The 18121-nt window shown below is 32.9% G+C and overlaps 1 protein-coding gene across 8 annotated transcripts in view; it reads left to right on the top strand.

Annotated features, from left to right (window-relative positions):
• LOC113393181 (polypyrimidine tract-binding protein 2) overlaps positions 1-18121 on the top strand; it is a 459009-nt gene that overhangs the window by 47977 nt on the left and 392911 nt on the right. For 5 of the 8 annotated variants that reach the window (XM_026629929.2, XM_026629925.2, XM_026629922.2 and 2 more), the window contains exon 2: positions 5729-5755. The exons of 1 other annotated variant lie outside the window; for it this stretch is intronic. In XM_026629929.2, the coding sequence (XP_026485714.1) occupies positions 5732-5755 (24 nt within the window). In that variant the 5' untranslated portion in view covers positions 5729-5731. Of the gene's footprint in view, positions 1-5726; positions 5756-18121 lie in introns of those variants that run through there. 2 more of the 8 variants (XM_064215034.1, XM_026629927.2) reach the window with 2 other exon arrangements.

The raw sequence follows: 18121 nt of genomic DNA, 5'->3' as shown, positions 1-18121 counted from the left end.
CTACACAGACCCGGGAGAGTATCTCCCCTCGTTTCCTGCATAATACGTCACACGTACGTACTTAAACACAAACCGTACGTTACATTTCTGTTTTCTGTAATTCAACTGTAAGATAACCGTATAAAGTAAAAAATCACAAGCTCAACGTGCGGTAGTTTTAAAAGCATATCGTAAAGGACAACAATCCTCCGAAAGGGTCTATTTCGGTCCCAACCCACTGCGGTGTTCACGGTCTTTGAAATTTTAATCGTTACATTCACCCTGCCCTGATGGCACACAGGAGACTTGCTGCCATGTGTTCATGCTGGAAATGCGTGATACAAGGACGTAGGACGCGGAGTATTCTTTGCGGACGATTATATAAACAGCCAAACATCTATCCAGCTGTTATGGCATACAATTGAATACATTGAATTTTAAAATTTAATTAACTTTACTCCATTTAAAGAATATGAGAATCAGATATTTGTATCGTAAGTTCATAGAGATTTATTTTGGTGTTACATACAACATTAAGTCTGTAAATTTCCTACTGGTGGGCTAAGGCCTCCTCTCCTTTTAAGGAGAAGGTTTGGAGCATATTACACCACGCTGCTCCAATGCGGGTTGGTGGATATTTTGGTGTATTGAGTTGCAAATGATTAAGTATAGATCAGTACAATTTATACACAAAGTTTTTGCTAGTTCTTCTTCTTCGCTAAAATTAATATCAATCACGATGTTTTATGTCTGATAGATCAAAAATAATCTTGTAAATATGTATTTCAATAATGATTTTTAATTAAGATTCATGTTAATTAAATGAGCAGGTTTGAAATTCCAGGTTATTACGATAGAACGTATTTTAAAAAGTATAATCTGATCTGAGAAGCGTTTCCTCCAGTAAATACCGGTATAGGTTCCACTGGCATTTATCGACGTGATCTAATTTCTCGTTAGACATTCTTAGGCGCCACCTTCGCATGATATCGCTCTAATCTCCGCCATTCCGAGCGTAATGGCGCGAGCGAGCTTCACGCCATGAAGCTGAACCTTCATGTTACAAGCTAAGATATCATACATCTCACACAACCAGTTCTTGTCTCATACACCAAACCAAATCAAACAATAAACTCCACGCTTGACAGTCGAGAGAAATAGCTGAAATATTTTGTAACACATAACAAAGTGGAGATTGTTATTTAAATGGTTTGTTAAATAAATAATAAGTTAAAATTGTATTTATAGAATGTTATATCAACACTATTCTCAGCTTAGTATTGTTAGTAGAGACCGGCCTTCATGACAGCGCTTGAGAATACCATTCAGGCAACGGACATCCGCAACGCTCCACGCCGCGCTCCCGTCGCAAACTGTCGCACCGTACAATACGCCACGGCGTTTTGTTTTATTTAATTGAAAATTTTCGTTATATCGCGCCCCATTGTTATGGTAAATAAACGTCCATCAAACGTTATAGATAAGACGTTTTTGTTTCCATAGCGTTGCATGTACAGGTTATTTGTAATTTCCGTCATAGAGTTACAACTCTGTTTTAGTTAACGGTCTTTGAAATAGGGCGAGTTATTCTTGCTTGAAGTCCATTTATATTGTTAAAAATTTAGTTAGTATAATTTATTAAATTATATGGTAATGAATAAAACTTTATTTTTTATTTAGTTTAATTTTGGGACTTTTGACAGGTTCGTCGGTCCCATAAAACATTTTTCTTGAAGAACTGAATATATTTAAAGATCAAGATCGTTAATAATCATCCTCTATCTAATCTCAGTGTATGTACATGTATTGGCGCAATATATTACTTTTAAAATACTATATTTAATAATTAAAAAAAAAAAAAAGATTTTTCACAATGGACATCAAAAAAATAAAATGAATATTCTAATTTTAAAATTGTTTTCGAAAATCTTTAACCGTCATTTGCAAATCGCTTTCGCTTTTATTTTAAATATGTCATCACAAAGACATTAATTTACATATTATCGTAAAGTACCATAAAGTATTTATATTTTTTTGCTATATTGCATATAAAGCGCTTGCAATATTCTCATATAGGTTTTAATTGTTCGTTCATTCGCTATATCTTTCGTTTTGTACATGCAGACTCATCGAATGCTTATCAGGCGACGACACGCGGTCCAAGCGGGGATTTGACACGGAGATGCACACACATTATGTGAACTCTGATGTACACTTACGTAGTACGTTCAACTATGATAGCATCTTGTTAGTTAGTCCTTGTTATTTTGAAAAGCAATCGAAGGTATGCAATCGGATGGTTGTAAATAAAAACTTTGAAAATCATTGCTAGTTTTATTCATGCGACTTAAAGTAGATTGAAGGAAGAAATCGTCGCGTAAGGAAGAAGAGTTATTCCCCCCCCAGGCGGGTTTTGTATCTCTTTCTCTTTCTATCACATACAGTCTTATTTAAACTGTATTTCTCGTTATTGTTTTAATTGACACGGGATCTTTAATAACAATTTTACTTAAATACTAGCTGAAAGCTGCGGCTTTATTTGCGCGAAATTTATAAAACACAAATTTCCAAGACCGGATTTACCCCCTTAAGAGTGGAGTTTCGTAAAATTCTTAGCGGACATCAACACCCTATAAGGAATGTACCTGCCAAATGTCAATTTTGTATTGTGTTTTGCTTCTGAGATTTTGTGATTAATCAGTGAGTAGTATTTCGCTTATATATATATATATATATATATAGATATCTACTATTTAATAATATATAGCGGAAGCAACTTCGTTCCGACCAGGTCTTGCGACATCTCACGTTTTTTTTTTATTGGTAACCTCGACTACACACGGGTGCAATTTATTAATAAAGAAAATGTAATTAATACGCCGTGGCATTCAGTCAAATATATAGTTTTTACTACACTATAATATGTTAATACAATATTAATTTTGCCATACAGGATAACTGAAATAAACGAACGTACTATGTTCATTTGTTTTTGTGTATCTCTTAAACTATGACAAAGAAACGACTCAACTATATAGTAATAATACTATGATATATTGATATAGTAATGTCATATTAAATGCAATAATATATGCATAATATGCCAACTAGCAAAATTAAAAGGAATTATATATATTACGAAATTATTGATCTTGACTTGAAGTTTCCTAATTTTTTTTATTTATATAGCATGTCGATAAATATAATATCGTGAAATTTTTGCTTCATGATATTTTCTACCTGCGTTTTTGTTGAACGTAGAAATATACACTTATTTTTTAAAATTGGAATTTTTTAAGACTTTTTTTTTTTCATTCAATGTCCAGGGAATGGCGTGCTTGAGGCCGCTTGCCGTTGATAATTTGACAGTAGGTGTCCGTGTTTGTATAATAAGTTCTTACACGAACTCACAAATTCCCAGTGGCGAACGGTGGCCGTAGTTTCGTCCTAGCAGCTTGAATTATGAACAAAGTTGTTCAAGATTGAAAACTGTAACTTTCAACAATGCCAACTTACTTTCGACTGGCTAGGTAATAAGAACCGTTTTTCTTCATCCTTTGGGGATATATCTAGAACGGTTCGTTTTTTTTTTTTTTCAATTTTAGTTCTCGAGTTCTTTCGAGTTGAAATTCAACAAGGTTTAAGTAATATGCGTTTCTGTTGAATGCTGAATTTCAATTGTGTTAAAAGTTCATTCAAATATATGACTGTGTTAACGATTTGTTTTTGTCAATAAGGAAGAAAATAAAATATTATAATAATTTAATCATTAATTTCATAACAACACAAAATGGTTAAAAAAAAAATACACAAGTCATATTTTCTTAGAAAATATTTATATAGGACAAATAATAAATTAAATAAAAAAAAAACAATTAAAATGAATATTAATAAATATAATAATATATCTTATTATATGGGAATTTTGTAACCTCTATGTGTCCCGGATTACTCGATCGAATAAACGGAAGTAAAATTAAAGTGAGAATGGGTAAGTATTGAAGAGAAATAGTGGTACTCCACTCGGCTTAAATTTTGGGCTTAAAACATAACAGATTTTGAATATATTATTGTCCTAATAAGGGTACCCTTTGTGGCTGTGACTGGCCGTGGCAATAATTAAATAACTAAAAATTAATAAAAAAAAATAAAAAGACAATCTAATCACGATAAAACTAATAAAAAAATTTGACAAATAAATCATTTAAAATCTATTACAACCACAAGATGAGCTTGAATAATCTATGTATAATCTTGAATATATTCATTATGGTTTCACAAAAAATGCCGTTTGGAAGGGCGACGAAGCTGTTATCGAAACTTTAAAAACAAAATTAAAATGTCTATTGGTAAGTATTTTAGTCAATAGTATTGTATTATAAATACATATGTATTAATCAAGAACTGTTAGTTGTGTCCAATACAGCTGGGCTATAAGCAAATCGAATGGAATACGTTAATTTGCAGTTATATCGTTTGTTTAGGTATAGGTATTTAGGTATACAAAAAGGTACAAATAAACTTAACATAGTGCGTGTATATGTAATATGTATAAGACAATGTAACACATACATATAGTTTTAACTGAAATGAAATAACACTTTTAATAATAATTTAGTCAATGATGGCTCCGACGTGTTTGTTTGCAGGCCTACCCTCCTCAGATAAATTGCTAACAAAATATTTACGTACATAAATAGATATTAGATATACAATATATTTACAACAGTACATAGATCTGTATGTATCGATGAAATATATATATTATATAAGATTAGTTAGTTTTGTATTCCTTGCAAGGTAATAAACCGTTTCTTTATAGCGGTGTGAAAAGTGGCACTATTTTGTAATTATTTTAACGTGAAAAGCTCAAATTGAAATGAATTTCTTCTCGTTTTCAAGTAGGTAAGTTGAGGCGACTACTTACGGCGCGTTGAGAGCTATAAATTCAGAATGTAGCGTACCTACGGTTTTATACCGAGAATTGGTGAAACTAACTAGCTTATACGTCTAGAAGCCAGCTTATGAGGTACCTGATTTTGAGGTACTAGTTTGGGCTAATAAAAGTTTTAAGGACGTTTTTTCTCATATTGATTGGAGAACTGCCTAATGTAACTGCTAAAACCTGATTGTAAGTCGCCCCCACTGCCCCTAGACATCGGCATTTTAAGAAATATAAAACATTCCTCATACTATTACAAGTGCACCAACAACCTTGGATACATATGATATTATGTCTCTTATGCCTGTAATTACATTGACTCATTCACCTTTAACCCGGGACACAACAATATTAATAATTGTTTTTGTTTGCCAGTAGAATTTATGATGAGTGGGCGTTACCTATTGAGACAGGCTTGCACAAAGGTCTACCATCAAGTAGAAAGGAAGCAGACAGAGTTATACGTGCCACAGAAAGCACGTCAATCCGTTCATTCTTCGGCAAACCGCTTATTGACGTCTTCAATATTCAGTTCTTGTCAAATTGACTCTCTACGGTTCATCTGATAATTTTTCCAGAGCTGGTTAGTGCTCGACAGTGGGCAGTAAAGCTGAAATTCGATCAGGAGACGTGTTATGTGTCATAAAAAAAATATAAGACATTTTTAATAAATAAGATTCGAGTAAATATCTCGATCAATACATGTAATAAAAAAAGCGTGGACAAAAAAGTCTGCTGTAAAAAATATGAAAAAAAAGACTTTGTTTAATCGTTCTTGAAGTTAATTATTTATTTTTTTGTTTTCAGGTAATGGAAGGACTTTTTATAGACAAGGTTCGTGGGCAATTTTATTACTAAAATATTTCTTTACTTTGTTATTTACTTTTCATTATAGTTTAAATCTCGGATAATTCTACAGTATTTTTTATAGTAAGGGTTCAGAATAAAAAGTGTCTCGATCCACAAGATCATATTTTTTAAACAATTTAATGAGACAGAGCACCGCATTCTTCCATACTAAACCACCATCCATAATTCATTGCGTGCCTAATATGAACCTCAATCTATTATCTCTAAACGATTTCGCACTGAATGAATATTCATTTAAGAGTAATACCACCGAAAATGGCATTAAAGGAGAAAAAATACTGCGTCGGATCCAGGATCGACGGAAGCTCATTTAAATTTTTGATTGTGGGGAAAACGCGGTTCTCGCTGAGTGCCGTAATTTTAAGGTCAATAATTTTAATTGTCTTGTCTAGTCTATTAACATAATAGTCTTAAAATATGGATGCTTAAATACTCGTAGTTTCTGTATGTAAAATAAAACTGCTTCTCTATTAAAAAAGAATAATTACTGTTATGCTTTATCTGTTTCGTATGCGTTCCTGTCGCATATATCCAATTGCATACTTTGCATGGCAGCAAAGTTTTCTGAATGAGAACGAGGGACGTCATCTTACAATAAGTGAATTGGCGAAAAATCAGAATATCCACCATCCTCGACACAAACTAATAATAGAGATATGGATTTTTTTGTCTATTCTAGGTTCTATTTATAATCCTGCATCGAGTTAAATGATTTATTCCTTATTGTTTTTTTTGGGACATTAGATAAATGTTGTGAATTGCCAATATTAAAAATATCTGTGAATTTTTTCATACAAAACAAGTATCATTCGTCTCACGCGATGTTCGAACAAGACAAGGGACATCCAATCGTCAGTACACGTCGGAGGCTGGAAGACGAATGACCGCGTACTGCACAAAAAGGGCTTTTTCTACGTCATTAGTGGGTTAGATGGTTACGACTAAAAGTTTGTGAACAGAGGGATGTGTACACTTCTGTTAACGATGTAGTACAAGTTTAGAAAGTTGTTTTACTACGAGGCGATTACGTAAGGTGACAATTATATTTTTAATCTGTGAATACTAGTCTTAAAAAATCGAAATGTTTTTTATATTATATATGTAACTACTTATCGATTTTTATAATTGCTAATTTCGGTGAAATCAACATTTAATAGGTCGATTTGTCAAATTGTCAACATATATTGTATTCGTAACATATCTGATATGTTAAGTGGTCACGGTCTTACGTAGATCTCTAAGGAAAGCGACATTTTGGAACATCTAATTTCGATAATAACTGATTTCTGTAAGACTACGCATGGAATCATACTTGAGTATTTTAAGACATCATGCGTACTTCGGTGATTCAAACTAATGATTGTAGCTTTTCATTTATCATTTGCTTTTCATTTCATCGTTTTAAGTCTGAGTGAACCAGTTTACTCGTACTACAAGGAGCAAATAACCTTAGTTTTAAATGTTGGTGGTGCATTGGCGATTGAAGGGATGGTTAATATTTCTTACCATGCCAATGTATAAGGCCAGTGGTGATACTTAATATGAGGTGGCCCATAATGGTTGCCAATCTGACGTCCGATATTCGATTAAAAGAAATACTTCTAAATTGTCGTTAAAATGGGTCAAGTAATATTGGTATTTACATTAATATTTTCATGATCGTTAAACCACAATTATTTTATTTCGAACTTTAAAATATTTGGAACACGTAACGTTTTTAAATATTGAGCAACTGGGACGGGTCGAGTATATAACCTTGGTTTTATTTCGTATTCGATTTGTATCGTTGTTAAAATGTATTACTGCTCGGAAATTTTAATCAGTGATGATGTACATACTGTGATTTATTAAGTCAGCACGCTCACTTAATTTTTAGTCAATATAATTTGCAGTTGGAATTCCTAATAGTAAATTAAATTTTTATAGTGAAGTTATATTGCTTAACAATTAATATAGCGAAATGTACTAGCGATAAATGCTATGACGTGCATCTGTTGAATAAGTGAAGAAGAGAGAGAAAATATCTGTAATAAAATAACTGATAATATTTTTTTTTAATATAATTTATTACTGCTATGTTCCTAGGTCTTGATTCTTATCTTAGATATTTTACCTCTGTTTGGTGTGGCTTCATTTAAGTTTGTTTAAAGGTTTTCTTAGTCAAGGATCTGTTTTCCGTTTAGCAAGAAGAGAGTTATCTTCAGATTTATATTGTGGATTAAAGGTTACCTTTTGTAAAGATAACTTGGAACTTATTTCACTACGCTGTTCCAATGCTGGTTGGTGGTTGTGGATGTGGACAATTAAATAAAATTTCTCCAAATAAATTTACGGATCAAGAATAAGAAAAGTCACTTGTCAGGCACTTCCTAATCTTTTATGGGCCGCTTATGATGTATGGACCCTTCCTGTGACCTTCGACGAAGGCACGACTCCGACTCGAGAATTATTTTCAAGGGTCGCCCCCACTTTACGCATCGTTTACTGTTCTTCAATTATGTGATTTTCCTTAAGTGGTCAGTCCCTTTTTTCTTTCGAAAGCATTGACACGGTTCGACCCGAATTATTTGAGGGCTTAGAGTGAATGAATAAATGTAGAAAACTTATTGAAAACCTTGAAAAACTAATTTCTTATTTCATATTACGAAAATTCTATGTTTATACTTGTGGAAATTTAGGGCTCAGTGGATTTTAATCAAAGATCACGAATAAAAATTCGACCGAACATCGGTATTTTTCCATGAGCTTTATGATTTATTTATTCACAAATATTTCAGAACATGTGTCAGTCTAAAAAGTCTCATTATGACAGACTGGTTGATTAGGATCTAATCCACTATATATACATAGGGCATATATCTGCCTTTCCATGTCGGTGGTGCATGGCGATGTGTAGAATTATTTGAATTTCCTACGATGCCAATGGGCAGTGGTGGACTTACCATCAGGTGGCCCATTTGCCAATCCGCCTACATATGCTATAAAAAGAACCCAGCTTTTTGAGGCAGTTCTCCAATGTTGACATTTACCAGCTGTTACTTTACTTTTTATTAGCATTATAATGGCATGTTCAAAGGTAATAAAGCAAGAGGTATTTGTTTACGACATATTCGTGAAACTTAAATGTCAGAACATTAGTATGGATTAAAAATTCAATATAAAATAGCGAGTTAAACTCTAAGGTAACCTGCGCTTTCACTCGTGTTGTGTTTCACTGAGTTTTAAGGGTTCGTTGTCAGGTGTTAGGCGTAAAAAAGTAAATCTTACGCCCTTCCTTAGAGTTCAAGCTTCATAACAAATTTCATCAAATTAGGTTCTGTGGTTTGTTTGTGAATAGGCAACAGAAAGACATACAGAGTTATTTTCACCTGTAAAATATTAGTATAGATTCCTTCATCGTGAATGTAGAATAGAATAAGAGCCGAGAGAGAATAAGAGCCTTAACCGATGGTTTCGGGTTCAAATCACTGAATTTTCATGTGCTTAATTTGTATTTATAATTCATCTCGTGGTCGGCGGTGAAGGAAAATATTACAAGGAAACCTGCATGTGTCTAATTTCAACGACATTCTGCCACATGTGTATTCCACCAACCCGCATTGGAGCAGCGTGGTGGAATATGCTTTAAACCTTCTCCTCAAAGGGAGAGGAGGCCTTAGCACAGCAGTGGGAAATTTAATGTAGATATTGAATATATAAACAGTAAAATTACAAATGACATTGTCTGTGTGAGTTTGTACACCAGCTATGTTTTCATGCGAACTAGGTCTCAACAATTGATTCACCCACTTGCAAGTACTCAAACGAATCGTATCTCCAGCGCAGTCAATTGAGAGCAATGAATTTGACCTCCGTGCGTCAGTGGAGATGCGCAGATGCTGTACCGTTATGACTATTTAAGGCAACGTAGGAATTATACATGTATTAAATCTGTATTACTAGTTTCGTGATTTGAACATTTTTGTAAACAATTATCTATGATAATACTGTGAACAGGCAAAATTTGTTTGTTTGTATTTATGGAGTAATCTCCGGAACCAATGTTCCAATTCCAAATTAATGTTTCCCTGGTAGAAATCTACATTATTCCTGAGTGCTACACGATATAAATTACTTTTATATCGTACAATTTTCTTTATTGACATACTGCACCCATACGAAGTCGGGTTAGATAGCTAGTTTACCAATTAAAAGTATAATAAATAAGACGTATACTGTGAGATTACATAGACGACAAAATCAATGCCGTTTATCTAAAATATATACAAATAAATTAAAAAATATAACTTTTTTTAAATCACATGCCATAACGTAAACAGAGATCTATCATAGAAACTCATTAAACGTCTTCTAGAACCCTGTAATCAGACGTAATTGAGAAAAAACAGTGACTTTTTTCTAAAATTGACTATCAAGTAAAGGTTTTACTTTAAAGGTGCGAAATGTATTTATATATGATTTATGAAAAAGAGTATGTATTGATTTACTTGAATTCCGAACTGGAATTTAATTTATGTAGTAATATGTTGACTCAAATATGTAAAAGGCTATTTAAATAAATTATATTTTGAAGTTGAACACAATGCAAGTAGAAAAATATAATTATGATAATTTAGACACAATGGTCGTCAGTGCGTCGCGTAAAGAATGAATGAAATAATGTACCTACTTGTCATGTCAATGACTTAGGAAGGTGACCAACAAATGGTCAAGTTGCTTAATGTCACTGTCAAGTTATTATATGTATTATTTAACTTATTTCATGTACCCAGCTTGCTTGTAGCTCGTTTTATACATGATTAGTTTTGATGGTCATGATATTTCTTTGCTGTATGTTAATTATAAATATAAAGGACTTTTGTAAATACCATGTTTACATTCGTTGCTACTGTACAATGAATAGACGCATAGAATGTTTTTATATCATTTATCAAAATGAATTCGTAACCTGATTTTTAACGGCTATCTTCGCCTCAAAATATTATAAGAAATATATGTCACTTCTTACGTCACTAATCACGAGATCTTATAACCTTATTGTCTGATTACACTGGTTATCTCACGATTTGAAGAGGAAAAATACACAAGTCCTACCCCGTGCTTATGATAAAGCTCTATTGAATACGCTAGTAAATATTTCAAATTAGAGTTCTGCTTAAACGTCTTATAAATGTAAAACTAGCTAACGCTTGGCATATATCATGCAAATCGAGTCCAGACCCGTGTCCGTCGATAGAACTATGTCAAAACGACAAAAAATACATAGTTTCAACTAAATTGAATGAACGATACGTGAACGTATAGAATACAAAAGGAACGAGCGTCAATTTAAAACGCATTGTTCGTCTCGATTGAGTTGGATCTTTGTACAATTGTTATTGACACTCGCGTGCGTTGGCTACTTGTTGGCCGAAGCAAATCCGGGCGAGCTTTGAGGTTCACTATCCAGGCATATCCTCGCCGGAAATTTCAATTGCTGGTTGATTTTATTATTTGGTAAAATAGCTAGGTTGCCATTAACGGCAACCGGTAAATCTGATGGCAGTTTGACATAGTGTCATCAACGTATACTAGATGGCGTGCGAGTCTGTATGATAATTTTTTAAATTAACAGCCTGTAAATTTCCCACTGCTGGGCTAAGGCGTCCTCAACGCTGCTCCAATGCGGGTTGGTGGAATACACATGTGGCAGAATTTCGTTGAAATTAGACACATGCAGGTTTCCTCACGATGTTTTCCTTCACCGCCGAGCACGAGATGAATTATAAACACAAATTAATCACATGAAAATTCAGTTGTGCTTGCCTGGGCTTGAACCCGAAATCATCGGTTAAGATGCACGCATTCTAACCACTGGGCCATCTCGGCTTAATTATGATAATTGTTTACAAGCAATTTTATATCATTGCAAATTGCAACGTATGAATAGCGATTTATTGTTAATTCATGTTGATTAAATGATGGAGTATGTCATTAAATATTGTTTGTGACTAGAAGCATGCGGGCGTTTTCTTTGCGTCTCTATGAATTGAGACGCAGAACGCGATGCATCAAAACAGTTATTAAAAGAGATGATCTTAAATAGTTGAGTGAGATTTTGTGAATAAGAAAAATTTACTTAAATTTCTGTATGAACTGTTTAAAGGGGATTTAAAACAATTTGGTAAATCAGTAAAAGGCCAAATGAAATTTGTGTATTGGTATCAGTTATGCATGGTCGGCGGTCTATTCTATTAACGGTGTGGATTTATAAAGATACCCGAATTATGTCTTAATTCTTAAACTTTTGCGTTTTATTATAGTGAAGACCCAGCTTCAAGTAAATAGGAACGTCAAATAATTAACAATATTTAATATAGTTTACAATATTTATTTTTCCAATTTTTGTTACAATCATCCATTATCTTCCGCTCTTCAACCCAGATTAACAATTCCCATGTCAAATTCAAAAATATTCTTCCTCTACTTTTATTATAAAAATATCAAACCAAAAAGTATTCATCACATTTATATAATTCTGTGATTGAATATAACTCAATAGCTAAAAGCTATACAACCTTAAATGATTGATGTCTTACGAGAGAATATTAGGATTTTGTTCCACGACGTTCTTTCAGTGTCAGTGACTACAAAATTGTTAAGGTTTAAGGATTTATCTTTCGTAAAGTTTATAATTAAACAATATAAATACATAAAGACTCAGTGATACTTGAATCCGCGATCGTCGGTAAGGGTAAAATATTCTTTCCACTGAACGATTTCGGTTCTTCTCAAATATAAATTCAATTATTACCACGAGCATAAAAGTCACGACCTCAGGTTTAGGGCGTCATTCACAATAATCCCTCGGGTGCGTCTACACACGATGACACGTCTGATTTTGGTGAACGTCACAATAGAAAAAGTTAAAGGTATTTAATATTCATTACACGTAACTTCAATATCATAGAATTATACTAATATTATAAATAGGCAATTTTTATTTGTTTCATCTGGATTTTCTACAAACCTGTTAACTTGTCGGATAGATAAAGTGCCTTGAAATCATATATTTTTAAAGCTTCACACGTCCTTAAACATGCAACAGCACAATTTTGACATTACAGCGTCAACGTGTTTGGTCAATGTAGTCAGCGAGAAAATTAACTTTCGCTTCCTAAGCGAATAATGTCAAAAATATATCACAATATTTATCAAAATAAATAATATGAATTTGAAGCATTTGAACTTTAGGTCAGTGCTTTGATTAAATTTTATAAACAAAAAAAAAAAAACATTTATTAAATATTCGTCCAAAAAAGACAAAATATTCTTTATTCAAGTAGACTCATCGAAGCATGTTTTAATTGTCATGTTATAATATATCGAATTAAATGTATAGCTATCACGGGCTCGGAAAGTAGATTGCCAATGTGTTATATTTATATATCCACACGTGTTTATAAATATAAATCGCTTGGTTCTTTACTAATTGACGACTGACCCCTAAAATGGTTTTGATTGCTGAACTTAGTTGTGGACAGACTTATGTAGGATGCGCGCTACACGTATATTTGTTAAAATTAATAAGAAAATCTTTAAATAATTTAATGCTAGTGTCCTGTTGTTCTGTAATTTCTAAATTAAATTGCATAATTGATGGCAAGCGGGGCTTGATTCCTTAAATAAACAATGTCAGGACTAATCCGGGGAAGTTAGTAAAGTTTGATTACGGGTCGCTCTGTCGGTCCGTGGTCTATGCCCATTCACCACAATGACTGTTCGTGACGTTTCGATTTGTACGATAACTAAAACAATCATTTCGGAAAATTAAAGATAATCTTATAGAATATCAATATCTGAAATTATTATTAAACGAAATCATTATTTTTAATAATTTAACACTAAATAATTTCGCTGGTAACCAGAAGAACGAAGATTTTATGTTCTCATGGCTCATTCACATGTCAAACCCGAACACAACAATATTCACAATAAGTATTGCTGTTCGGCGGTAGAATATATGATGAGCTGGTGGTACCTTTAGACTATCATGAGTACCACTAAATATATATATATGGATACATACTGACGTAAGAGTAATGTAATATATATATATATATATATATATATACGGATTACATCTGCCGAGTATTGTTCCCCAATTAAAATAAACATTTTATTATGAAAAGAAAATTATATTTATTAAAATTCAAAAAATACAAAGCGTTTTTCTTATATAAGATAGGTAATACACCTGTATATTAATACGGTTCGTGTGTCAAAATGTATCTCATGCAAATTATTTAGCGGCATGCGAAATTATTTATTAAAAATCAAAATAGAAAATGACTTGCCAGAACCCGTTCTTCGCCGCAGCCGTAAATCGCTTTAATCAATTTTGTATGAGGCTATCTTCATGATTACCTCGGGACCTTACTCTCGTAAATCAATTTTTAATAAAAATTAATATTTATGTTCAGATAAATATTGATGGGCTATTCTTGTTGCATTTTTAGAATTAATTAAGTATAATATATTAGATTCAATTACATATTAATTTCAAATTAATATTGAATTAATATTTATTTAAAATGATTTTTGTCAAGATTTAGTTCTATTATAACACGCTTATATTTTAAATTGTATTCTTATAATGCTATAAAAATACTATATTTTCTTTCTTTAGAATTCCGTCTTGATTCTTTATTTAAATAAAAGTTAAAAGCACTCACAAAATTAAACCGTATTAGAAAGAATGTTTCGAGCGCGTGGACCAATAAGTGTTAACCGGAGACCGATTCCTTAAACCATTGTTGCTCGACCAACCACTCTAGACGTCACGTGCGGTGAATTACAAGTGGCACGGCTACGGAGAATTCTCTTAGAAGTTTTATGGGGCATCTGTATTCATATTCGTGAGTACCTCTGTCACTTTAGGAAGATATGTTATGATATCAAAACCAAAATATACTTTTTTCGAGTAGGCTTTTAAATTTTTTAAATCAATAAATCTTAAGCTTTTTCTCTCTTGTGTTACGGCCTTATTATCTTTGTTACTCAAATCGCACAACACTTTATTTTTCACAATTACAATTTGAGGATGTTAGGTTTTTAATTATAATTAGAGATACTTACTTATCATATAATTATTTATTTGACAGCACACCTTTCTTGCTCCGTATCTAGCCAAACGAATGGCTGGTTGTCCGTTTTTTATTATAGCCATAATTTCGAGTCAAAATAAAAACCCTATTATTAATCAAAATAAATGTTTTAATCTGAACGGAAAGAATCAATTGAGATACTAAAGTATTTTTAGGATATAGTTTGTTGTTAAAATATTTTATATTTCGGCTTTATTAAAACAATGTATCTTAATCTAAAATATCTAAAGTGGGTAACACTTGTCTCTGTAATTACACTGGTCAATTCGTCCTTCAAACCGTAACATCAATATCTAAAATGTTTAGCGGTAGAATAATTTATGAGTAGACCAAAGTTCGGCTATTAGTAAAGTAACATAAGCTCTGCTATTAGTAATATGATTTTATTGATAGTTTAAAGAAATGTCCATTTATTATATTTTTATATAGGCACATGAAGACCTACATACAGCCAACAAATATTACAAGATAAGAACTTTTTTTTAAATTAATTTCCTTAATGTAAAGTAATACTAAACATAACCGTAAATAAATACAATTTACCTTTGGTATTTAAAATTTTCATTTCATGTTTATTTATTTATATATTATTTATATATTATACATAAAATCGATTTGTTGTACTAGCTACCCGCCCAGCTTCACACGGTTACAATTACACAACATTTAGATTAAAGAACAAACATAATAAGAAAAAAATCTGTTATACGACCTTTCCCTTGAATCACTCTTTTTATTGATGAAAACTGCATTGAAATCAGTACGTAGGTTAAACTATCCGACAGGACAGACGAAGCGAAGCGACTCTGCTTTATACTATCTTGAGATTCGTTCAGTGGATAGATCCGTAGAAACAGAAGGTCGCTTAAATCTGCAAGGAAGAGTTTTTACATGTGTAACTTATGATAATATTTCACTTTAATTTCCATCAAACCTTAAGTTAGGCTGTGCCCAACCGTGGTATTGTTGTATTTGTAGGTAATATGTATAATCGAAAACGTAATACTAATAACAAATAATAATAATAATAAAATAATCTCGTGAAGGCTGAGAAGGATAAGCAAATAAAATATCTTGACTTAGCTCACGAGGTTGTCGACATGTGGGATGTGGATACAGCAGTTATTGTGCCGATAGTCGTTTCAGCGAATGGCCTAATGGCCAAGATCCTCGACCAACACCTTAAGAGGCTCTCGTTAGGCAGCTGGGTCAAGGGCCTGATGCAGAAGGCAGTACTCCTCGGCACGGCGCGTTGTGAGGAAGTTCCTCTCTCTGGGGCCCTGACCACCGGTGGTTTGGACCCTGTTCCCGCCACTGGTTGGCCTCTGTATTTTATATTTTTAAATATATTTTATATATTTTGTATTTTATATTTAAAAATGTATGTATACATAAATGAGAATAAATAATAACATAATAAAAATAATATTAATAATTATTGACTGTCATACATCAAGACTTACTTTTATCTTCAGCCGCAATTACAGTTATCATCGTTTATGGAATTTCATGTTCTCTTAATATACGAGTGTCTATAACCTCCCTTTAATGTCAAAAACATAAAATTGGTTTATATTCTCGTATCTAATACTCATTTCTCTCGCGGTCTCCTCAGTATCCGATATTTGACTGCATCTAATATTTAATATGGCTGTAAAGACTCCCGCTGCATTACTTAGAAATGTTACTGAAATTGGACTTACCAATTCGAAGCATACTTTGAAATAGCGTCTGGTAAAAAGTTGCATTTATATTTTATGGAACATACGTGATTCGATTTACTTACGCCGAGCTGAGCAGTTATGCTTTTATTCTTTATGTCTCGATGGTTCAGTGGCTGGTTTTAGCTAGGTTCGAATCAGCGAGATTTTTTTTTTGTGTTTTGTCAGCAAACTAGAATTCGGATAGAGTTTCACTCCCGTAATGTCATTCGTCCTCCGTTTGATTTGTCTTCTGTCGAATTGAATTGTTATCCTACCTGAATATGAGAGTTAGGGACTTTAGCTACACCAATTTTGTTAGAAGTGCATTGTTATTAGTTTTATTATCTATAATAATCTATATTAATATTATAAATATGAAAGTCTTTCTGTCTGTTGCTCTTTCATAGCTAAACCAATAAATCGAATTTTATGAAATTTGGCACGAAGAACGCTTGAAATCCAAGGAAGGACATTAGCTCCTTTTTATGTTAATCCCTTAAACTCAAGCGATGGCGCGGGCGACAACTAGTTTTATATATAAACGTTGTATTTTAATATTTTAACAAATTAAAACCCGCCTTATATTACTTCTGTACACCTGAATAAAGTGATTACTTCGTTACTTACTTTAGATACTATGTACATATTTAAGTGTTTAGTAGAGCTATGTAAACATGTTCCAAGCACATTAAATTAGAGAAACAATGAAACCACAGCCGTCAACCACTGCCCAGATATTTACGACCTCTAAGTTGTGGATGAGGAAATGAGTCGCCTTACGATGAAATATCGACTCATAATTCTAACTTGGACATCCTCGATATCGGATTCCTGGTTTAATAGCAAATTGCATTATTGTTATTATAGAAAAACATGGACACGTGTCTGGAAATGGATTTAGAAATGTATCATATTTGATTAGGTAAGTACTTCTGATTGAATGTATCGAATTGTTATACGTATTCTGTTTTGAAATATTTAAACTAAAGCCTGGTTTACACTATGTCGGATCGGCAATTGCTTTCAATCGTCTCTAGATATTTATATTGTGTGCTGTGTCCACATTTTAATGGATGCAGTCCCAGTTCATAATGATATGGGTTGATGACGACGACGTTTTAACACTGGGGTCCATGTCGGCCGGTAGTTGTACTATAGCGAGCCCATCTGTGTAGGTACCACCCACTCATCAGATATTCTACCGCCAAACAGCAGTACTCAGTGTTGTTGTGTTTCAGTTTGAAGGATTGAATGAGCCAGTGTAGCTATAGGCACAAGGAACGTAACACCTTAGTTTCCAAGGTTTGAGGCGCATGTAAGGAATGGTTAATATTTCTTACAGCGCCATTGTCTATGGGTGGTCCATATGCCTGTCCGTCATACCTATATCATAAAAAAAAAACTATTAACTAACGAAAGCGCGCCTCTCAACGTAAAACTTGAAAACAATGGCAAACATTTGCATTTTTTTCACTTTTATG

Source organism: Vanessa tameamea, chromosome 6, assembly GCF_037043105.1.
Source record: "Vanessa tameamea isolate UH-Manoa-2023 chromosome 6, ilVanTame1 primary haplotype, whole genome shotgun sequence".
NCBI classification, from domain to species: domain Eukaryota; kingdom Metazoa; phylum Arthropoda; class Insecta; order Lepidoptera; family Nymphalidae; genus Vanessa; species Vanessa tameamea.
The sequence above is the reverse complement of the archived record's forward strand: the minus strand, read 5'-3'. Positions and strand labels throughout refer to the sequence as shown.